The sequence below is a fragment of the Narcine bancroftii genome, chromosome 1 (assembly GCF_036971445.1).
Source record: "Narcine bancroftii isolate sNarBan1 chromosome 1, sNarBan1.hap1, whole genome shotgun sequence".
Taxonomy (NCBI): Eukaryota; Metazoa; Chordata; class Chondrichthyes; order Torpediniformes; family Narcinidae; genus Narcine; species Narcine bancroftii.
Window position 1 is genome coordinate 41,466,133 of NC_091469.1, and position 25,006 is coordinate 41,491,138.

Below are 25,006 nucleotides of genomic sequence, written 5' to 3' on the forward strand. Positions count from 1 at the left end.
GATCATAACTCTATTAGTTTTAGGGTAGTTTTAGGGAAGAGCAAAGAAGGGCCTAAAGTTGAGGTTTTGGATTAGAGAAAAGCAAATGAGAAGGAATGAGAATGGCTTTGGGGAGTATTGAGTGGGACATGATTTTTTCAGGAAAGGATGTAAATGAAAAATGGAGAATATTCAAAGAAGAAATTTTGAGAGTACAGAGTAGATATGTCCCAGTGAGGATCAAAGGAAAGGCTGGAAGTCACAGGGAGCCTTGTTTTTCGAGGAATATTAGAAATTTGGTTAGGAGAAAGAGGGAGGCGTACAAGAGGTATAAACAGCAGGGTGCTGAGAAATTGAAGGAGGACTACAAGGAGTGTAGAAAAAATCTTAAGAAAGAAATTCGAAAGGCCAAAAAGAGGCACGAAGAGGCTTTGGCAGGCAGAGTAAGAATAAATCCAAAGGGTTTCTATAGGTACATTAAAAGTAAAAGATTAGTGAGGGATAAAATTGGACCCCTTGTCGATAGGGAGGGTAGGCTATGTGAAAAGTCAGAGGAGATGGGGGAAATTTTAAATGATTTCTTTTCCTTGGTATTCACTAGGGAAAAAAAATTGTAGCAGTTGAAGTAAAGAAAAATAGTGGGGATGTCATGAATCATACAAGGATAACCGAGGAGGTAGTGATGGCAGTGTTAAAAAAGATAAAGGTGGACAAATCTCCGGTCCGGACAAAGTATTTCCAAGGACACTCAGGGAGGCTTGTGGACAGATAGTGGGGCCATTAACAGAGATATGTAGGATGTCACTGGTCACGGGGGTAGTGCCAGAGGATTGGAAGGTGGCTCATGTTGTTCCGCTGTTTAAGAAAGGGTCCAAATGTAAGCCAGGAAATTATAGACCTGTGAGTCTGATGTCTTTGGTGGGTAAGTTGATGGAAAGTGTTCTGAGGGATGGCATTTACAAATATTTGGAAGAACAGGGATTGATAGGAAGTAGTCAGCATGGTTTTGTCAGGGGCAGATCATGCTTAACAAACCTTATAGAGTTTTTCGAGAGGGTTACAAAAAAGATTGATGAAGGGAAGGCTGTGGGTGTTGTCTATTTAGATTTTAGTAAAGCTTTTGACAAAGTTCCCCACAGGAGGTTAGGAAAAAAGGTGGAGACATTAGGTTTAAATAAGGAGGTAGTGAAATGGATTCAGCAATAGTTGGATGGGAGGTGTCAGAGAGTAGTGGTAGAAAATTATTTGTCAAATTGGAGGCCGGTGACGAGTGGAGTTCCTCAGGGATCAGTCCTGGGTCCACTATTGTTTGTTATATATATTAACGATCTGGAAGAAGGGGTGGTGAATTGGATAAGTAAGTTTGCAGATGATACAAAGATTGGTGGTATTGTGGACAGTGAGGAAGATTACCATAATTTAAAAAGAGATATAGGAAAGCTAGAGGAGTGAGCTGAGAAATAGCTGATGGAATTTAATACAGATAAGTGTGAAGTGTTGCATTTTGGAAAGGCAAACCTACATAGGTCATATACATTGAATGGTTGACAATTGAGGAGTGCAGACCAACAAAGGGATTTAGGAGTTATGGTAAATAGTACCCTCAAAGTTGATACTCAGGTAGATAGAGTGGTGAAGAAGGCATTTGGAATGTTGGCCTTCATAAATCGGAGTATTGAATTCAAGAGTTGGGATGTTATGATGAAATTGTACAAAGCATTGGTGAGGCCTGTCACATTTGTGGCCCGAAATGTGAAGTTAATGAAACATTAAACACAAGTTTATCAGGTAAACTTCTTAGTGTCTTTTTATTCTCCGGTTTCCTTTGTTCTCCTGCTTGTGTTCTTATCTCTCTCATACCACGTGACTTCCGGTACATCTCATACATATTCACTATCATGACATCCCTCCTTTAATCAGAAATAAACTTTACCTTCACTTATCAATATCCCTCGGAAACATACAAACATCGTAACTAATGGTAATACTATAACTCAACTACATAAAATTTACTTCCTACAGCACTCATACATGCACTTTATGATATAAGATTAAATACTGTCCCAAAGTTCTTATCAAAACTATGGCACAAAGTCTTCGCATCGTTTGGGCGCTTTCCGGTTTCGTTTTGGCCTGCCTGCGATATTGTCGTCGCTTCTCGGTTGTTCACTCTCAGCGTCGGAAATACTGCTCACCACGGCTTCGGGTGTTTCTGGTGCTCTAGTCACTTCATCAGGAGTGCTGGTAACTGCCTCTGGAACATCATCAGGTCTCTCAGTTTCAGCATCTCGTATTGGCCTTTCAACCTCTTCGCTCGATGTATCTCTGGACTGGTACCTTTTTACACCTGATACATTTCTCTTATACAGGATTCCAGTCGGAGACTTGACTGTCACCATACTGCCACTTCTGGACACGACAGTATAGGGTTGGTGGTAATAAGGTGTGTCTAGCTTACCACCAGTTTCATGCCTCACTGGAACATTATCTCCTGGCATGATGTCTGAGTACTTGGCTCCACGTTTCGAATCTGTGTACAGCTTTGCTGCACCTTTCTTTTCAGCATCGTGGTCCCTCATCTCCTGGTCGTCTCGGATTTCCTTTATTTCTGGCATTTTTGTGCGGATTTTTCTCCCAAAAAATGCTTCTGCAGGACTTTTTCCAGTGGTTGCATGAGGCGTTGCTCGATAGACAGCCACATAAGATAGCAATGCTTCTCGCCAATTTTGTCCTTCAGCGTGTGCAATCCTCAATCGTTTTTCAATGGACTGATTTTGTCTCTCTACTTCTCTGTTGGCTTGCGGCCATTTCGGAGTTACTTTATGATGGTGGATACCTGTGGTCCTCATGTAATCCGTAAATGTCTCTGAAGTGAATTGTGGACCATTGTCAGAGTACAATGTAACAGGTAATCCATATCTTGCGAATATCTCTGCTAACACTTGTATTGTTTTTTCAGTGGTTGTGGACTTCAACATCACGTACTCATAGTATCTGCTGTAGTAATCTATCACTACCATAATTGATTCACCTGTCGGTAAAGGTCCAAGAAAATCAACAGCTACGTCGATCCATGGTCCTGTCGGAAGTTGCGTACTCCGGATCGGTTCTGGGGGATTACTCCTACTTGTGATTTGACATCCGTGACAAGTTTTAACAAATCTCTCTGCGTCTTTATCACAACTTGGCCACCATACCTTGGTCCTGAGGTTTTGCTTGGTACTAACAATACCTAGGTGTCCTTCATGCGCTAAGGATACGATCTTCGGTCTCAATCTTTGCGGTATCACCAATCTGCAACCTCTCAATACACACTGTCCGATGCAACAAAGTTCGTCTCTAATGTGAATGTAAGCCTTGTGAGTACACTTGTCCCATTGTCCACTCTGTATGCATTCTCTTACTTCCATGAGTTCTGGATCACGTTCAGATTCTCTCTCGACTTCCTTCGTAGTCACAGCTTTCGGTGTTGCCTGAATAGCTACGAAGCATACAAAGCTCTCTGTTTCTGTTCCCAATTCTGACTTGGATTGTGGACCACCATCCTTCACCAATCTGGACAGCGGATCTGCAATGTTTGTTTTCCCTGCAATGTGGATTACTTTATATTTGTAGGGTTGTAGTCTGAGTACCCATCTCTTTATTCTGGCACATGGTTTGGATCTAGGTGCATAGATCACCTCTAATGGCTTATGATCTGTGATGAGTTCAAATTCAATGCCGTATAAATATGCATGGAACCTCTCACAGGCCCATACAAGTCTGAGTGCTTCTTTCTCTGTCTGAGAGTATCTTCTTTCCACATCTGATAACGATCTGCTGGCATAGGCAATGATTCTTGGTCCTCCATCATGCATCTGGACTAACACGGCTCCTAAACCAACCGGGCTGGCATCCGCTATGACTTTGTTTGATGCTGCAGGATCGTAATATCCAAGAGTTTTTGCATCTGTCAGGCCTTGCTTCAGCGCTGTGAACGCTTTCTTCTGCTTAGATCCAAAATGAAATGGTACACCTTTCCTGGTTAGTTTCCTTAGTGGTTCTGTCACTGTAGCGAAATTAGGAATGAACTTTGCACAAAAATTGACCAATCCCAGGAAACTCCTCACCTCTGTTGCGTTCTGAGGTGCACGTGCCTCTGCAATAGCTTTCACCTTGGCCTCTGCAGGGTTTAGTCCTTCCCGTGTAAGTCTGTGTCCCATGAAGTCCATTTCTGACACACCGAACTGGCACTTGTTTCCATTCACCGTAAGGCCTGCCTCCTGTAGTCTAGATAGTACACGCCTCAACCATTTGTCATGCTCTTCCTTCATTGGTGCATGGACTATGATGTCGTCAGAAATGTTGGCAACTCCAGGAATGCCTTGAATCACTCGATGGATTTCATACTGGTAGATCTCCGAAGCTGCATTAATTCCAAATGATAGTCTCTTGTAATGACACAATCCACAGTAAGTCACAAATGTTGTCACATCTCGGGATCCAGCTCTAATTGATGATAGCCCCATTTCAGATCAATTTTTGAGAATATCTTACTGGTAGTTAGTTCTTGAAGTATTTCCTCCACTGTTGGTATAGTGTGTCGTTCTCTAATTATAGCTTCATTGGCCATTCTCATGTCAACACATAGTCTTATGTCACCCTTTGGTTTGGGCACAATCACTACTGGGCTGACCCATTGTGTCGAATGTTCCACCGGTTCAAGAATGTCTTGTTTGATCAATTCTTTAATTTTGGCTTCGACTTTCCCACGAAGTTCAAACGGAGTTCGCCGCATTGGTTGTGCCTTGGGTTTGACCGTTTCATCTACCACTAGCTTCAATTGTCGACCTTTCAGCTTTCCTACTCCTTGGAAGACTGCGGGGAATTCTTGCTTCATATCCTCGTATGACTGAATTGAATTGACACAAGCTCCAATATGAAGTATTGCCAGGTCTTGCGCTGTGCTTCTACTCAGCAATGGTTCTCCCCTCTCTTCTATGACCACAAACTCTGCTTCGGTGTACTTATCTCCAGCTTCAACAGTTGCAGTAAAACATCCAATGGTCTGCAATGGCTTGGATGCTGTGTATGGATACAGTTTCTTGGAACACTTCTCTGAGGTACAGATGATCTTTTTCCTTTTCAACTTCTCCCATAAATGTTGATCAATCACATTACTGTCACTGCCTGAGTCTACAATGACCTGCACTGTCACTCCACCAATGATCACTGGGACCTTCTCATGATGTACTTCATTCAACGTAAATTGGTAACAACTCTGTTCCTCCTGGGTATCATCATCGTCACCGTCTATCTGGCGAATGGTATCTTTCTTTCCAGGATACTTTCCTTTCCCCCAGGCTTTGCCTTTGGAAGTTGTACTCTTCCTCTTCTGGTCTGCATTGGACTTGCTTTTGCACTTCTTTGCAAAGTGGTCCTTACCTCCACACTTTCTGAAAACTTTGCCTTTGGCCGGGCAATATGGGTCTTTTCCAAAGTGACCTCGGTTTCCACATCGATAACACTCCACATCCTGTGTCAATGTATATCTTGGCTGATTATGGCGATGTGAGAGCCTCTTAATTTGCTGGCTTGAGTTGTCTTTCAGGGTCATGGTATGAAATTGCCCTTCAACAGCCTCTAATGCAGCAGCAATAGCTAAAGCATCGGTGAGTTCCAACTCACTCCCTCTTTCCAGTAGACGTCTTCTGAGTTTATCTGATCTGCAGTGCTGTACAACATTGATCCAGTAATTGGTTGTCCAAATCAGCTGGCATGTAATTGCATCCAACAGCTAGCTGGCGTAGTCTCGTCACGTACTGAGCAATTGTCTGGCCATCTTCTTGTCTCGTTCTCCGAAACAAATGGCGTTGAAATGTAGCATTCGGTGTCACTACATAGTGTGCATTTAATGCATCTACCGCTTTCCGGTACTCATCCTTTCTTCCAGTATTCAAAAGTGTTTTAAATGTTTCCCAAACTGAGGGTCCTGCAGTGAAAAGAAGTAACGCCCTTCTCTGCACTTTTTGTTCAACTGTACCGGTATCTAGAAATAGGCCACGAATGTCGGCGTAGGATTCAAATTCTTCCAGCCATGCCTTCCACTTCACACTTACAGTACTTGCATCACCCGTTGGGTCAAAATGAGCAATTCCACTATGTGTTAGAAAGTTACCGTCTGCACCAGCCATGAGGAAATATTCCAGCCCCAAAAGTACTGAGTCACAGAGAAAATTCTTATCATCTTGAAGTTGTCTGTAATCCTCTGTAATCTTGTTTAGTCTTTAATTTTCTTCAAGCTTCTTTCATCCTCGTCGCCAATGTCACATTTGTGGCCCGAAATGTGAAGTTAATGAAACATTAAACACAAGTTTATCAGGTAAACTTCTTAGTGTCTTTTTATTCTCCGGTTTCCTTTGTTCTCCTGCTTGTGTTCTTAGCTCTCTCATACCACGTGACTTCCGGTACATCTCATACATATTCATTATCATGACAAGGCCAAGTTTGGAATACTGTGTGCAGTTTTGGTCACCGAATTATAGCAAGGATATAAACAAAATAGAGAGAGTGCAGAGAAGGTTTTTTTTTTTTTTTTTTTTTTTTAATTTTTTATTTTTCACACCATAAATCACAATAGCCATGATATACACTTTTTCTTTTCCACACATTTACAGTGACTTTTTCTCCCTCCCCCCTCCCTCCTCCCAAGCCACCCCCCCATCCCTCCCCCCTCTCATCCATTTTAGTTATACAATCTAGGTTGCATTAATTCAGTTAGACAATGTTGTCATTCAACAAAAATACACCAGAAATTCTACTGAGTCCATTTTTTTCTTCTCTTCTCCTTCCATCAACTTAGGTAATGTTTGTTCCCGGTAGGTTTTCGCTATTGTATTTAATGTAAGGCTCCCATACTTGTTCGAATATTTCAATATTATTTCTTAAACTATATGTTATTTTTTCTAATGGAATACATTTATTCATTTCTATATACCATTGTTGTATTTTCAAATTATCTTCCAATTTCCAGGTTGACATAATACATTTTTTTGCTACAGCTAGGGCTATCTTAACAAATCTTTTTTGTGCATCCTCCAAGTCAATTCCAAATTCTTTATTTTTTATGTTACTTAGGAGAAAGATCTCTGGATTCTTTGGTATATTGTTTTCTGTTATTTTATTTAATATCTGATTGAGATCATCCCAAAATTTTTCTACTCTCTCACATGTCCAGATTGCATGAATTGTTGTTCCCCTTTCTTTTTTACATCGAAAACATCTATCAGATACTGTTGGGTCCCATTTATTTAACTTTTGCGGTGTAATGTATAGTCTGTGTAACCAATTATATTGTATCATACGCAGCCTCGTATTTATTGTATTTCTCATCGTTCCAGAGCATAACTTCTCCCATGTTTCCTTTTTTATCTTTATATTTAAATCTTGTTCCCATTTTTGTTTAGTTTTACCATTTGTTTCCTCATTTTCCTTTTCTTGCAGTTTAATATACATATTTTTTATAAATCTTTTGATTAACATTGTATCTGTAATCACATATTCAAGGTTACTTCCCTCTGGTAAACTCAAGTTGCTTCCTAATTTATCTTTCAAGTAGGATCTCAGTTGGTAATATGCCAGCGCTGTATCTCCCGTTATATTGTACTTATCTCTCATTTGTTCAAAGGATAAGAATCTACTTCCTGAAAAACAATTTTCTATTCTTTTAATCCCTTTTTTTTCCCATTTTCTAAAGGCAAGGTTGTCTATTGTAAAAGGGAGTAGCTTATTTTGCGTCAATATTAGTTTTGGTATTTGGTAATTTATTTTATTTCTTTCTACATGTATCTTCTTCCATATATTGAGGAGATGGTGTAATACTGGAGAAGTTCTATGTTGTACCAATTTTTCGTCCCATTTATATAATATGTGTTCAGGTATCTTTTCCCCTATTTTATCTAATTCTAGTCTCGTCCAGTCTGGTTTTTCCCTTGTTTGATAAAAATCTGATAGGTACCTTAATTGTGCGGCTCTATAATAATTTTTGAAGTTTGGCAATTGTAAGCCTCCTTGTTTATACCATTCTGTTAATTTGTCTAGTGCTATCCTCGGTTTCCCCCCTCTCCATAAAAATCTCCTTATTATTTTCTTTAACTCTTTGAAGAATTTTTCTGTCAGTTGTATTGGCAATGCCTGAAATAAGTATAGTATCCTTGGAAAAATGTTCATTTTAATACAGTTTATCCTTCCTATCAGTGTTAGTGGTAGCTCTTTCCAATGCTCTAAATCGTCCTGTAGTTTTTTCATTAGTGGATTGTAATTGAGTTTATATAATTGGCCTAGATTTTTGTTTATTTGCACACCTAGGTATCTTATTGCCTGCGTTTGCCATCTGAATGGGGATTCCTCCTTAAATTTTGAGAAATCCGCGTTATTCATAGGCATTGCTTCACTTTTATTTACGTTTATCTTGTATCCCGACACTTCTCCATATTCCTTCAATTTCTTATATAGTTCTTTTATTGATAGTTCTGGTTCTGTTAAGTACACTATCACATCATCCGCAAACAGACTGATTTTATATTCCCTGTCTTTTATTTTTATTCCTTTTATATTATTATCTCTTCTTATCGATTCTGCTAGTGGTTCTATAGCTAGCGCAAACAATAATGGTGATAGTGGGCATCCCTGCCGCGTTGACCTGCTTAAGTTAAATTGCTTTGATACATGTCCATTTACTGTCACTTTCGCTAACGGTCCCTTATATAATGCTTTAATCCAATTAATATACTTCTCCGGTAAACTGAATTTTTGCAATACTTTGAACAAGTAATTCCATTCTACTCTGTCGAAGGCCTTCTCTGCGTCTAAAGCAACTGCTACTTCCGGTGCTTTATTTCCTTCTACTGCATGAATTAAGTTAATAAATTTACAAATATTGTCTGTTGTGCGTCTTTTTTTGATAAATCCAGTTTGGTCTAAATTTACCATTTTCGGTACCTGTTCTGCTAATCTGTTCGCTAATAGTTTAGCTATTATCTTATAATCTGTGTTTAGCAAAGATATTGGTCTATATGACGCTGGTGAGAGTGGATCTTTCCCTTGTTTTAGTATCACTGTAATTATTGCTGTTTTACATGAATCTGGTAAGTTTTGTGTCTCATCAATCTGGTTGATTACATCCAGGAGGGGCGGTATTATTAGGTCTTTAAATGTTTTGTAGAATTCTATTGGGAGTCCATCCTCTCCTGGTGTCTTATTATTTGGTAAATTTTTTATTATCTCTTGTATTTCTACTGTTCCAAATGGTTCTGTTAATTTATTTTGTTCCTCTATTTGTAGTTTTGGTAGTTCAATTTTAGTCAAAAATTCATCTATTTTCCCTTCTTTCCCTTCGTTTTCGGTTCGGTATAATTGTTCATAGAATTCTCTGAAGTTTTCCTTAATTTCTTTTGGATTATATGTAATTTGTTTGTCTTTTTTCCTTGTTGCCAATACCGTTTTCTTAGTTTGCTCTGTCTTAAGCTGCCATGCTAGGATTTTGTGTGTTTTTTCCCCTAGTTCATAATATTTCTGTTTTGTCTTCATTATATTCTTCTCCACCTTATATGTTTGTAATGTTTCATATTTTATTTTTTTATCCGCCAATTCTCTTCTTTTGGTTGTATCTTCCTTTATTGCTAATTTTTTTTCTATGTTTATTATTTCCCTTTCCAACTGCTCTGTTTCCTGATTATAGTCCTTCTTCATCTTGGTTGCATAACTTATTATTTGCCCTCTAATGAATGCTTTCATTGCGTCCCATAGTATAAACTTATCTTCCACTGATTCCGTATTTACTTCAAAGTACATTTTTAATTGTTTTTCAATAAATTCTCTAAAATCCTGTCTTTTAAGTAGCATGGGGTTTAATCTCCATCTATACATTCTTGGAGGGATGTCTTCTAGCTCTATTGCCAATAACAGGGGTGAGTGGTCCGATAATAGTCTAGCTTTATATTCCGTTTTCCTAACTCTCCCTTGTATGTGGGCTGATAACAGGAATAGGTCTATCCTTGAGTATGTTTTATGTCTAGTCGAGTAGTATGAGTATTCCTTTTCTTTTGGGTTTTGTTTCCTCCATATGTCCACAAGTTTCATTTCTTGCATTGATTTAATTATAAATTTGGTTACTTTGTTCTTCCTGTTAATTTTTTTCCCCGTTTTATCCATATTTGGATCCAAATTCAGATTGAAATCCCCTCCTATTAGTATGTTCCCTTGCGTATTAGCTACCTTCAAAAAGATATCTTGCATAAACTTTTGATCTTCTTCGTTAGGTGAATATATATTAAGTAGATTCCAAAGCTCTGAATATATCTGACATTTTATCATAACATATCTCCCTGCTGGATCTATTATTTCCTCTTCTATTTTAAATGGCACATTTTTGCTAATTAATATAGCCACTCCTCTTGCTTTTGAATTATACGATGCTGCTGTTACATGTCCTACCCAATCTCTCTTTAATTTCTTGTGCTCCAATTCAGTTAAATGTGTTTCTTGGACAAATGCTATATCTATTTTTTCCTTTTTCAGTAAATTTAGTAGTTTCTTCCTTTTAATTTGGTTATGTATTCCATTAATATTTAGAGTCATATAGTTCAGCGTAGCCATTTTATATTTTGTTTATCTTCTCTTTCCGTTTTTCCATCATTACCTTTCCTCCTTTTCCATTTCTGTTTTCTTATTTTCAACTCTTTACCAGACAACATTCCTACAACATCCAACATTTTCCTTATTCTCCTATTTCTATCTTCTTTATCCCCAATCTCCCCTTCCCCTCCTGAGTTGCCCTTTATCCCTTGTCGGACAACCACATCTCCCCTCTCCATTTGGATTTGCGAATCCACTCGCAAGCGTCAACTGATTTTGCAGTGACCGCTCTTTTCCCCCCACCCAGCCCCCCCCAGAAAAGATTTCGTTTTTTATATGTCACAAAGGTCACTCTTTTAGTTCCCTCCTTATTCTCTCTATTCCATTACCTTCCCTTATTAATTCTTGTCTATACTTTCTATGTTTTCCTCTAATTACAGATACTTTCACATATGCCCGTTGTCTCTATTCACTCTTATACCTCTTTACCCGCATACATATCAATCGTGGTCATTTTTACCCTCCTTACCCGTCTTCATCCCTCAGTCTATTTTTGTCTTTACCCACATACATATCAATCGTGATAATTTTTGCTCTCATTACCCGTCTTCATCCCTCAGTCTATTTTTGTAATTGTTCTGCAAATTTTCGTGCTTCTTCTGGATCCGAGAATAGTCTGTTTTGTTGTCCTGGAATAAATATTTTCAATACCGCAGGATGCTTCAGTGTAAATTTATATCCTTTCTTCCATAAAATCGCTTTTGCTGCATTGAACTCTTTTCTCTTCTTTAGGAGTTCAAAGCTTATATCTGGATAAATGAAGATTTTTTGCCCTTTATACTCCAGTGGTTTGTTGCCCTCTCTTACTTTTTCCATTGTCTTCTCCAGCACCTTTTCTCTTGTAGTATATCTTAGGAATTTTACTACAATAGATCTTGGTTTTTGTTGTGGTTGTGGTTTAGGGGCCAATGCTCTATGTGCCCTTTCTATTTCCATTTCTTGCTGTAGTTCTGGACATCCTAGGGCCTTAGGGATCCATTCTTTTATAAACTCCCTCATATTCTTGCCTTCTACATCTTCCTTAAGGCCCACTATCTTTATGTTATTTCTTCTGTTATAATTTTCCATTATATCTATTTTTTGGGCTAGTAATTCTTGTGTCTCTTTAGTTTTTTTATTAGATTCCTCCAATTTCTTTTTTAAGTCTTCTACCTCCATTTCTGCTGCTATTGCCCGTTCTTCCATCTTGTCCATTTTTTTCCCCATTTCTGTTAAGGTCATATCCATTTTATTTATTTTCTTTTCTGTGTTGTTTATTCTTCTTCTTAAATCATTGAATTCCTGTGTTTGCCATTCTTTAAATGACTCCATGTATCCTCTAACAAGAGCAAGTACCTCCTTTACCTTGCCTATCTTTTCTTCTTCTATTTCCCTGTACTCTTCCTCTTCCTCTTCTTCTTCCTCTAGGTTGACCATCTGTTGTTTCTTTGCTGCCCTTTCCTCCTCTTCTTTCTTGTTTCCATTGTCTTCTGTGGTGTCTTCTTGCTGCAGGTGTTCTGCAGCTGTCGTTGCCGGCTGTGGAGATCGACTCCCCAGCTGGTCCCCCCTCCCGTCGGTGTGTTTTTTTGTATGCGCATCGCGCATGCGCGACTCCTCGCGCATGCGCGGTTGCGCACTTTTACTCGGCTCTGTGAGCCATTGTTGTAGTTCTCTTTCTACCGACCTGAGGTAGTGGGGTCTTCTCTCCGCAGCGGGCCTCTTCGGACAGGTAAGGCCTTCACCTTTTTCCTCCGTTGTCTTCTCTTCCTCTCTTCTTTCCGTTGATTTTGATTTTTAGTGCAGAGAAGGTTCACGAGAATGTTGACAGGATGTCAGGGTTTGAGTTACAGAGAAAGGTTGAGCAGCCTGGGGTTTTTTTCTCTGGAGCGTAGAAGATTGAGGGGGGATTTGATGGAGGTGTTCAAGATTTTAAAAGGGACAGAGAGAGTCAACGTGGATAGGCTTTTTCAATTAACAGTGGGGGATATTCAAACCAGAGGCCATGGTTTGAGATTGCAGGGAGCAAATTATAAGGGAACATAAGGGGAAATTTCTTCATGCAAAGGGTGGTTGGGATGTGCAATAAGCTTCCGGCAGAGGTGGTTGAAGCAAGGACATTATTTACATTTAAGGAAAGACTGGATAATTACATGGAGGGGAGAGGATTGGAGGGGTATGGACCAGGTGCTGGTCAGTGGGATTAGGAGGGTGGGAATTTGTTCCGGCATGGACTAGTAGGGCCAAACTGGCCTGTTCTGTGCTGTATATGGTTATATGAGTGGTAAGGAAACTATTGGATAGGATATGTCAGAATATGATTCATGCACATTTGGAATTGATTGGTTGGATAAGGGCAAGTCAAAGTGGCTTCATGAGGGGTAGGTCATGTCTTCCCAATTTAATTGAGTTTTTTTTGGAGGTGGTGACAAAGACAATTGATGTTATCTACATCAATTTTAGTAACTCAGTTGACAAGGCTGATCCAGAAGATAAAGATGCATGGGATCCTTGGTGAAGAGACAGTTTGGAGATGAAATTGGCTGGCTCATAAGACAGAGGATAGTGGTAAAAGGTTATTATTCTGACTGGAGGCATATTCCACACGGATCGGCGTGGGACGCCTGTTGTCTGTGATATACATTAATGACATGGATGAAAAAGTAGTTGGGTGGATTAATAAGTTTGCAGTTGATACAAAAGATTGATGGAGGTGTGGAGAGCACCGAGGGCTATCAGAGAACACAACAGGATGTAGATCCTGTACAGATATGGGTAGAGAAATGGCAGATGGGATTTAACATTTAATATAAAAATAATTAAATATACAGCATGGCAAAAGGCCCTTCTAGCCCATGAGCCCATGCTGCCTTATTACACCCAATAATCTACAAACCTGTAGATGTTGAAGGGTGAGAGGAACCCAGAGCACCCAGGGAAAATCTATGTAGTAATGGGGAGAATGGACAAATTCCTCACAGACAATGCTGGATTTGAACCTGGGCCACTGGCATTGTAATAGTGTTATGCTAACTACTATGCAACTGTGCCATCCTTAATTAATCCAGTCAAATGTGAGGTGTTGCAATTGGGAGGTCAAATGTAAGGGAAATATATACAGTTAATGGTAGGGCCTTAAAAGTACTGATGTGCAGAAGCATCTGGGGGTCCAAGTCCATAGCTCATTGAAAGTGGCCACGTAGTCAGTCAGGAGGTAAAGAAGACCTATGGCATACTTGGCTTCATTGGATGTGGCTCAGAGTATAAAAGTAAAGAGGTCATGTTGCAACTATGTAAAACTATGGTTAAGCCACACTTGGAATTCTGCGTGCAATTCTGGTTGCCCATTACAGAAAGGATGTGGGGGCGTGCACATAAAGGGCAACCTATCATGGACTCACAACACCTCCTCGTTAGTTATAAATAAACAGCAGTGTCTAATTTACTAAGGATGTAAAGCAGGATGAGGCCATTGATCCACATCTTAACAATTATACACAGGAGCATAATTGAAAATGCCCTGTCTGGCTGCATCATTGAGTGGTTTGGTAGCTGCACAGCATCGGACTGGAAATCAAAGCTTTTGTCAGGTTGTATGTGTACAGTTAGATTACTTAGGCATAAATTTAGGCCCTTCAGGTCCACAAGCCCATGACCCTGAAATACATCAATTAACCTACAATATCCACCACCCCCCCAACCCCCATACATCAAATCAGTATTTATTGTCATAAATAAGTCATGAAACCAGAGAACACAGAGGAGACCAAGGCAGTCATGAAGAAAACATATGCTCCAGCACTGGCTTCAGACCAGATCACTGAGCTGTAATAACTTTGCACTAACTGCTCTGCTAACCATACTGAAGTTAGCGCAATGCACTTATTAATAAATTCAAACTTGAAAGGTTGACAGTGTATTTTCCTCCAAGGTAAACGTGTCACATGTGGGAAGACATACATTTAAAAGTGAGGAAGGGGAAATTTAAGGGAGATGTGCAGGGCAATTTCTTTTTTCCATACATGGATAGTGGTAGGTGCAGAAGCCGATACAATGGCAGCGTTTAAGAAGCTTTTAGATCAGTGGTTCTCAACCTTTTTCTTTCCACTCATATACCACTTTAAGTAATCCCTATGCCATCGGTGCTCTGTGATTAGTAAGGGATTGCACAAGGTGGTATGTGAGTGCCTTCCCTTCCGAAGGTTAAGAATCACTGCTCTAGACCCAATTGTTACTGAAATATTTTGCTTAAGAAAAATTGTCATTGGCCCATTTCGTTTGGAGTTATGAAACCGTGCACATAACGAGTCAATTAGGAATGATTAAAACAGTGGTTTTAAAACTTTTTCTTTCCACTTTGAGCAATCCATTACTAATCACAGAGCATCTGTAGCATAGGGAATACTTAAAGTGGTATGTGAGTGAAAAGAAAAAGGTTGAGAATCACTGTTTTAGATTGAGACGTGATTGGAGGGATATCTATCAAGTTCAAACAGTAGAATTTTAGATTCATTTCAACATCATGTTTGGCACAGGCATATGGTCCAAAGGGTCTATTCCTGGGCCATAATGTTCTCTTTTCTACTAACACTGATTTCAAAGCATTAACGTTGTGCTTTATATTGTTATTTAAAATTATTAATCAAAGTAATCCCAGTCAAATAATTCAATAACATGTGAAGGCTTTAATATTTAATCTTCGTATAACTGACAGTAATTGTTTAAATCCACAAATCAGAAGATTCTAGAATGTAGTAGATTGCATCCTTACTGTAATGTCTTTGTCATCAGAGTAAAAGAAAATTGAAGAGCCTCGTAGTTCTGACCAGTATCTTTGGAAATCCTGTTAGAGAGACACAAAAATGTACATCATGTGTAGGGTAGTAAATAGGCCTTACACTTGTTTGCTAAGCCATAATATTTGGCAACACTTCAGGTTTTCTCGTAGAGCTGCTGACTCCAAGTTGCCTGGGGCACTAAAACCTACCAACCGTCTCCTTTATTCTTTCTTTGGCTTGGCTTCGCGGACGAAGATTTATGGAGGGGGTAAAAGTCCACGTCAGCTGCAGGCTCGTTTGTGGCTGACAAGTCCGATGCGGGACAGGCAGACACGGTTGCAGCGGCTGCAGGGGAAAATTGGTTGGTTGGGGTTGGGTGTTGGGTTTTTCCTCCTTTGCCTTTTGTCAGTGAGGTGGGCTCTGCGGTCTTCTTCAAAGGAGGTTGCTGCCCACCAAACTGTGAGGTGCCAAGATGCACGGTTTGAGGCGATATCAGCCCACTGGCGGTGGTCAATGTGGCAGGCACCAAGAGATTTCTTTAGGCAGTCCTTGTAACTTTTCTTTGGTGCACCTCTGTCACGGTGGCCAGTGGAGAGCTCGCCATATAACACAATCTTGGGAAGGCGATGGTCCTCCATTCTGGAGACGTGACCCACCCAGCGCAGCTGGATCTTCAGCAGCGTGGACTCGATGCTGTCGACCTCTGCCATCTCGAGTACTTCGATGTTAGGGATGAAAGCGCTCCAATGGATGTTGAGGATGGAGCGGAGACAACGCTGGTGGAAGCGTTCTAGGAGCCGTAGGTGATGCCGGTAGAGGACCCATGATTCGGAGCCGAACAGGAGTGTGGGTATGACAACGGCTCTGTATACGCTTATCTTTGTGAGGTTTGTCAGTTGGTTGTTGTCTCCTTTATACTGATTGCACATAAGACCTACACAAATATAGTTGTCCAGTTGGAGACACACAGGAAACTGCAAGGGCTGGAATCGGAATCAGGGAATGGGGGTTGAAGGGAGAGACTCGATCTAAAATTTGTACAAATCTATTTTCTGGAAACCAATGAATAAACAGCCAAGTTTCAATCAGGAACATGCTTTCTTCTTTGCAAAGGAAATTTCACTGACCTCAACTTAAAGAGTTTCTTTCTCCATGGATACTGTTTAGTCACCTAAATATTTCCAGCATTCCTTTAACTGATGGCAGATTTCCAACACCTACAGTATTTTGCTTTAGGGAGCAGGCTATTACAGGTCTGGCCTTCATGAGAAATAGTTCATTTGCAAGTTCATAGTACAGCCTTTCCTTATAATTCAAGCCCACCATCCCAGTAACATTTTTATGAATCTCTTCTGCATTCTTTTCAATTTCATGATATATTTCCTCTAGCTGGGTGACTAGAACTGCACACAATATTCCAAATGTGGTCTTTTCAACATCTTAAACAGTTGCAATGCGACATCCCTGCTCGTGTACTCAATGTCTGACCTGACAAGTGTTCCCGTATGGTGTGTTGCCTCCCAGGAGCCAGGGTACGTGACGTCTCGGATAGGGTTCAGAGTATCCTGGTGGTGGAAGGAGACCGGCCAGAGGTCCTGATACACGTGGGCACAAATGACGTAGATAGATTGAAGGAGGAGATCCTGAAGAGAGACTACCGTGAGCTCGGAAGGAGGTTGAGAAGCAGGACCTCCAGGATTGTAATCTTGGGGCTGCTTCCTGTACTGTGCGAGGGTGGGGGCAAGAATAATAAAATCAAGAGGTTAAACGTGTGGCTGAGGGAATGGTGCAGAGTGCAGGGATTCAGGTTCATTGACCATTGGGATCTCTTCTGGGGAAGACGGGACCTATACAGGAGGGATGGTTTACACCTGAATGCGGAGGGGGCCAATATGCTGGCAGTTAGGTTTAATAAAACTGTCAGAGCTGATTTAAACTAATTTGGCAGGGGGAAGGGAACAGGACTGATAGGGAAGTAGATAGGAGAGAGAATATAGGGGTGGTTCCAATAGATGGTGAAACAATAAGGAATAAGGGAGCTAAAAGTGATAGGAGAATAAGAACGAATGCACCAAGAACCAAGGTGAAGGGAGAAAGGAGGTAAGGCATCAAGGTATTGTGTATGAATGCAAGGAGTGTAAGGAATAAAATGGATGAGCTTGAGGCGCAAATAGCAATGGGAGGTTATGACATTGTCGGAATAACGGAGACATGGCTGCGGGAAGGGCAGGATTGGGAAATAATTGTTCCAGGGTACACGTCCTTTAGAAAGGACAGAAAGTTAAGAAGAGGAGGTGGGGTAGCTCTGTTGGTAAGAAATGAGATTTAGGCGTTTGAAAGGAAGGACATTGAAACAGGTGAGGTAGAGTCTGTTTGGATTGAATTAAGAAATTGCAAGAGCAAGAGGAATATAATGGGGGTCATTTACAGGCCTCCGAAAAGTAGCTCAGATATCGGTAGTAGTATAAATCAGGAATTAAGAGTGGCATGTCAAAGTGGTAGCAATACGGTAGTTATGGGGGACTTCAACATGAAGGTGGACTGGGATAATCAGACGGGGGCAGGAACACAAGAGAGCGAGTTTATAGAATGTCTACGAGATACTTTCTTGGAACAGCTAGTGGAGGAACCTACCAGGGGGAAGTCGATTCTGGACTGGGTGCTGTGCAGCGACGCAGACTCAATAAGTGACCTTGATGTAGGGGAGCCATTAGGGAATAGTGACCATGGTATGGTTACTTTTAAGCTGCAATTAGAAAGGGAAATGGAAAGGAAGTCGGAGGCATCTGTACTTCAGTTAAATAAAGGGAATTTTGCAGCTATGAGGGAGGAGCTATCCAAAATAAAATGGGAAGATACACTAGCTGGGAGGACAACTGGGGAAAAATGGCAGGTTTTTATGGACATTTTTCACAGGATTCAGGACAAATTTATTCCAAAGTGGAGGAAAGGCTCGAGGAGATGCAAATGGCAGCCCTGGCTAACTAAGGAAATCAAGTGCATTATCAAGTCCAAAGGGAGTAATTATAAGATAGCGAAGCGGAGTGGGAAATTAGAGGATTGGGAAACCTTCAAAGAACATCAGAGGGTAACTAAGAAAGCCATAAGAGACGGGAAAATGAAGTACGAGAGGAAATTAGCAGATAATATTGCGGAGGATAGCAAAAGCTTTTTTAAGTATGTGAAGAGGAAGAAATTGGTTCGGTCTAAAATTGGCCCTTTGAAAATGGGCAAGGGTGAAATTATTACCGGAAACAAGGAGATGGCAGAGGAATTTAACAAATACTTTGCAACTGTCTTCACCAAGGAGGATATAGGTTATAGTCAGTTAGGGGGTAGTGGTCATGCGGTACCAAGAGACTTGGGGAACTTTACTGGGGAGGTAGGGCATCTAATGGATATCCGGATCCAGAAGCAGGAGGTTATGAGTAAATTGTTGGGACTGAAGGCTGATAAATCCCCAGGGCCTGATGGGCTGCATCCTAGGGTGCTTAAAGAGGTGGCTATGGAAATTGTGGAGGCACTGGTCGACATTTTCCAAAGTTCCATAGATTCCGGGTAGGTCCCTGAGGATTGGAGAGTGGCTGATGTGGTGCCGCTTTTTAAGAAAGGAGGGAGGGAGAAAACGGGAAATTATAGACCGGTTAGCCTGACATCAGTGGTGGGGAAGATATTGGAGTCCATCATAAAAGGAGAAATAGCAAAACACTTAGTCAGCATGGATTCCTTCAGGGTAAGTTATGCTTGACTAACCTTCTGGAATTTTTTGAGGATGTGACAAAGAGGGTGGACTCGGGAGAGCCAGTGGATGTGGTGTATTTGGACTTCCAGAAGGCCTTTGATAAGGTACCACACGGGAGTCTAGTGGGCAAGATCAGGGAGCATGGTATTGGAGGTAAGGTGCTGACATGGATAGGAAATTGGTTAAAAGATAGGAAACAAAGGGTTGGAGTAAATGGGTCTTTTTCAGAATGGCAGGATGTGACGAGTGGAGTGCCTCAGGGATCGGTGTTGGGTCCTCAGTTGTTTGTAATTTATGTTAATGATTTGGATGAGGGGATTATAAATAACATGAGCAAATTTGCAGATGACACTAAACTGGGTGGCGGTGTGGGGTGTGAGGAGGATGTAAGGAAAATGCAGAGGGACTTGGACAGGCTGGAGGAGTGGGCGGCTAAATGGAAGATGAATTTCAATGTGAACAAATGTGAGGTTATTCATTTTGGAGGAAGTAATAGGAAAGCTGAGTATTATTTAAATGGAGACAAGCTAGGGAGTGGGGAAGTGCAAATGGATCTGGGTGTACTTGTTCACCGGTCACTGAAGGCTAGCATGCAGGTTCAGAAAGCTGTGAAGAAGGAAAATGGAATGTTGGCTTTCATAAAGAGGGGATTGGAGTATAGGAACAGAGACGCCCTTCTGCAGTTATACAGGGCCCTGGTGAGACCCCACTTGGAGTATTGCGTCCAGTTCTGGTCTCCAAACTTGAGGAAGGACATAGAGGGTGTGCAGCGCAGATTTACAAGGTTAGTTCCAGGGATGGCAGGGTTGTCATATGCAGCAAGGCTAGAAAAACTGGACTTGTATCCATTGGAGTTTAGAAGGATGAGGGGGGACATGATTGAGGTATACAAAATCATCAGGGGGATAGACAAGGTGAAGTCTGATTACTTGTTCCCAATGATGGGGGAGACGAGGACTAGAGGGCATAGTTTAAGAATACAGGGTAGGCCCTTTAGGACAGAGATGAGAAAGCATTTTTTTACCCAGAGAAGTGTGAATCTGTGGAATGCTCTGCCACAGAGGGTGGTAGAGGCGGATTCGCTGACTATGTTCAAAAGAGAGTTAGATAAGACTCTTGTGGGTAACGGAGTTAAGGGTTATGGGGATAAGGCTGGAAAGGGGTACTGATGGTAATGATCAGCCATGATCTAAAATGGTGGTGCTGGCCCGACGGGCCAAATGGCCTACTCCAGCTCCTATTGTCTATTGTCTATTGAGGAGGGCAAGCATTCCAATTGCCCCCTGTTTACCTTAGTCATTATTTTCATGGAATTATGCATCTGAATTACAAAGTCTCTGTCTTCTACAACTTTCTTCAGGGCCCTACTGTTATCTCAGCAAGCTCTGCCCTGGTTAAGGCTACCAAAGTGCAACACCACGCAATGTCCAAGGAGGGAGGTGGGGTGGGGTGGGGGGGGGGGGGGGTTTGGAGAGGGAGGAGGGGGGAAACACAAAATAAGTATGAAATAATTTAACTATTTTTATATCTGAACTTTTCGATCTTCCCTCGCCACATACTTTGGGTAATCTCGCCAATTCTTGGTCAAGAGGGCGAGATTCGATAAGACTATTTCATCATTTAAAAAAAGTTAACAGCATAGTGGTTCTTGTTCCTTAGGATTAATGCTGGCTGTTAAATATTAAATTCAAATTATGCCCAATTGATCTCTACCCTCATTACATTTTTCATCAGTGGAAGGAAATCCACATAGACACGGGGAGAACGTAAAAATTCCTTTCAGTCAGTGCGGGATTCTAACCCAAGTCATTGGCCCTGTAACAGAGTCGCCCTGCATATCATGTTTATAGATATAGAAGATCAACAAGCTGGAGATCAGAAATAAAGATAGAATATGACGGAAAACTTCAGTCAGTAAGACAAGAATTGTGGAAAGAGAGAGTAAAAGTTTCAGGTCAGATGGATCTATTTCTGAAGATGCTGCAGATCTTCGCAGTCCCAAGGTATTGAAACAGTTTCTATCAAAAGTATTCCAGGTCTTCCTTTCTAATTATGTAATCATACTGAAGTGTAAATGGTATGATTTATGGTTATGTTACAAAGCCATAATTAATGTGTAGGTCCTGAAGGCATTTACTTTTGTTATGAGCAACACAAAAAAGTGTGAGAGGAACTCAGCGGGTCAGGCAGCATCCATGGAAAGGCAATAAACAGTAGAAGTTTGGGGCTGAAACCCTAAACCAGGAATAGTAAGAATGGGGCAGATGCCTGAAATAGAAGAGTGGGTAGGGGGTGGGGGAGAGGGAGGAACACAGGCTGGCAAGTGATGTGAACACAAGTGGGAGGGGGAAGAAAAGATTTGGGGTTAGGGTGAGAAGCATTCAGGTAAAGGAAAGGAAGGAAAGAGTAATACTTTGAAGGGACTTCACAATAGAGCAGCAAAATGGAGGTAAACCAGAAGCTGGAATTTTATCAGGTGCAGCCTTATCAAATCTAGATTGTACACAATATTCAAAACTCCACAAGGTGTTTTGTTTCTTCAATATTGTTATGCTCCAAACAAGAAGTTACAAAAATATACTTTCTGCAGCACATTAATGACTTCAGGATGAGTGAAATAGTATTTAAATCAAGATTCATAGACCAGTTATTGCGACAACATGATTCTCACCTACCTTATCCCTTGTTCTTTTTTTCCACAGGAACCCATCGTAATATAAAGGGAGAGAGGTAATCATCTCCCGCCTTTGAAAGACTCTCAGATTTGTTCTAGAAGTAGCCATATCTTTCAAACTACAATGCAAGGTCACTGCTAACAGAGTGAAATAATAAGGATCCACAAACGCACAAAGCTTCGTCTCACTATATCATCATTTATAACACAGATAACACAGATCACTGTTCATCTGATCTTGAAAGAAACTGAACAAAGGTAGGTTCAGAGCAAAGTTCAGCACATTTCTCAAATACTTCCTGTAAACTGCAACGTAAGGAATGAGGAACTTATTCAATAAGGAAGGTAGATTTAAAAAATTAAGTGCCAAAAAGGAGAGAACAATCCTATATCTAACAATGATGATTAATGGTCTGTGAAAAAACTTATTTGTCACTGCAACAGGTTTAATGTCATCATCCAGGTACAATGACTATGTTTGTATATTTAACTGACTGAGCATGCCCATTAGCAGAATGTACCTATGGGTTCTCCCACAGACTCTTGAATAAAGGTGATTGTTCCACAGTCCCGTCCCCAGTTCAGGACAGTCGACCAGCATGGACGTGACTCCATTCTATTGCTAATAAAAGCCCATCAGTTTTACATGACTTCCAGTCTTTTGGAGTTATTGATGGAACATCAATTTTATTAGCCATAAATTTTGACAATGGAGTAGATCCTGAAGCCAGAGAAGTTAGAAATCAACCCTCAATCACCTGAAGCCTCCACCAACTTCAAATTCTGGCTGCATTGTTTCAAAGTGTTCCTGCAGGCATCATCTGATGACAAAACGACAAACTGCAGGTACTGCACTCCCTAGTCAGGCCCCTAGAATACTAAATAATCATGGATGCCATACTCAGAGGCAATGGACATTCTGAAAGGCCAGTACCTGAAGAAGGTTAACAAGATCTAAGCAAGACACCTTCTGGCCCCCCCAAAAAACAATGACCCGGGAAATCAAGTGCCCGAGAACCTCCAGGCCCGACGAAATCTCGATGGGCCTGTGAATTGTTAGGTCTGCTTTGTTCATGAATGAGTGAGACAAACACCAGGCTGAGTCGAAATCAGGGTTCTTTGTTCTTTATTACCGGATTGTAACACTTGCGACTAACAAAGTTAGCCGGAGAATGCATTCTGCCGTTATCAGCAAAATGGTGATTTTTTTATACCCTTGGATACATGTTTAGAACATCATCATATCATTACTTGTCCAATGACTAAAACTGTTGCTATCCTTTCCCTGCTAGCTTCCTGCCTCTCAATCCATCAATGTCTCTCTTATCTTGTAAGTACAAGGATGCATTCTGTTACTCCTTAGTACTGGGTGACTCCTTCTCCGGTCCCATCTCATGATGTTTTACCTAACAGGAGTACAAGGACACCTCCCCTTCTTGTTACTGCCCTGTACAGGGTAACTCCCTACACATTCCCATCTCATGATGTTTTACCTTACAATCCCTCCTTTGTCCTCTTTAGAGGACAATCTCGCCCTGACTATGCTACCACCGCGTTACATTAGTTCGCCTATTATTGCCAAGCTCTATACGGGTTCTGTTCACAGGGTAGTTCGGCTGGTGGGCGAGGGTTCCCCCAACCCTCCTTTGCGTACACCCCCCATCCGTCACCCCGATCCCATTGCCCGTTTACAAGTTTCATCCCATTTGCCCCCAAGCAAAAAACTAGCTAACCCCCCGTACATTAGTAAATTCCCAAGTTAACATATGGTCTACAATCTAATTCATAATACTTGTTCTACAATCTGATTAATAATGTTTGTGTTACAATCAATGTTATAATATTTGGGTTACAAGCAAGGTTAAAATTATATGTGTAACAATCTAATTCACAATCCCTCCTTCCCATCACATTCCCCTTCAGACTCCAGATCGATCTCAGCAACTTTCTCCGTCTCCTGTAATGTGAGATAGTCTTGCTCCACAGCCTGCACAGCTTGATATTTCGGAGGCAGTTCATCACGGTCAGCAAAGGCTTTCTCTATGGTCCTCGTGACCAGCGTTCGAATGCATGGAATACAACAACAGCCACAAGTGATAAAAATTGATACAGAAATGAACAAACCCAGCAAAAGTTGTCCTAACAATGTGCTCCATCTCCCAAACACTCCCTGTAACCAGGATAAAACAGGATTGGAGACTACAGACTGGGCTTTTAATTCTTTCGCCAATGCCCTAAGTTTCGTTAACCCCTTAGTGAGTGATCCATCTGGCCCTGTGTTATTAGAGATAGAAGTGCAGCATAGATCTCCAAACATAGCACACACTCCACCTTTCTCTGCCAGGACCATATCAATCGCTATCCTATTCTGAAGTGTCATAAGGGAAGTTTCTGACAGTTGTTGATGTATTGCCTCAACAACGTCCCTGGTCAAATTTGCAAGGCGCTGGACATTATAGTGAATAAGGTTGATCCTATTAACATTTTTATTTACAGTGATGGGAAAAATTGCACTAAAAACAGGAAAGCTTTCAAACCCAGCTGCAATCTCATCGGCTAATTTAAATTCGTCCGGAATATTCCGGGCTTGGCCAATGGCATCAATCCATACCCCATCAGGGTTCCTTCATCCCGGCCCCAAGAGTCCAACACTCCTCCTTTTTCTCCACAGCCAACTCTCTGTGTGGCGCAATTCTAGGGAATCCTCGTCTCCCTCCTGCATTTTGACAATCAGCACTGGCGCATTAAGGGTTACTAGAGCACACCGACCATCCCAGTTAGCGGGGAGCCAGTTGTACAGCACTCTTCCTCCACAAAACTCATCTGTGTAGTCATTCAATCTGCTACAAGTCTCCTTAGTTTCAGATTCATTTTTTTTTGTTATGGGACCTCAAAATCATCCCCTGTATATGTTCATGATAACCAGTAACCTGTTTGGCTGCCCTGTCAGGCACCCATGTGGCGTTTTCCCTGCTAATAGTAGGTCGTCTACATACTGAATCAGTGTAACATCTTCCGGGAGCTTTAATTTCATTAGGATTTCGCTAAGGGCCTGATTGAACAGTCCTGGACTGTCCTTATAACCCTGAGGTAATCTAGTGTATGTGTACCGATGTGCTTGGTAAGTGAAAGTGAACCAGTCTTGGCATTCCTCAGCTAATTTCAAGCAGAAGAATGCGTTTG

The 25,006-nt window shown here is 41.1% G+C and overlaps 1 protein-coding gene across 2 annotated transcripts in view; it reads right to left on the bottom strand.

Moving 5' to 3' along the window:
* Window positions 1–22,118, bottom strand: part of LOC138757437 (signal-transducing adaptor protein 1-like) — a 93,906-nt gene extending 71,788 nt beyond the window's left edge. The window contains exons 1-2 of one of the 2 annotated variants that reach the window (XM_069924722.1): window positions 21,825–22,118; window positions 15,401–15,472 (exon numbers count right to left, since the gene is read on the bottom strand). In XM_069924722.1, coding sequence (XP_069780823.1) covers window positions 15,401–15,472; window positions 21,825–21,932 — 180 coding nt within the window. In that variant the 5' untranslated portion in view covers window positions 21,933–22,118. The remainder of the gene's footprint in view (window positions 1–15,400; window positions 15,473–21,824) is intronic. The other variant, XM_069924715.1, reaches the window with a different exon arrangement.
* Window positions 22,119–25,006: the final 2,888 nt, after the last annotated feature.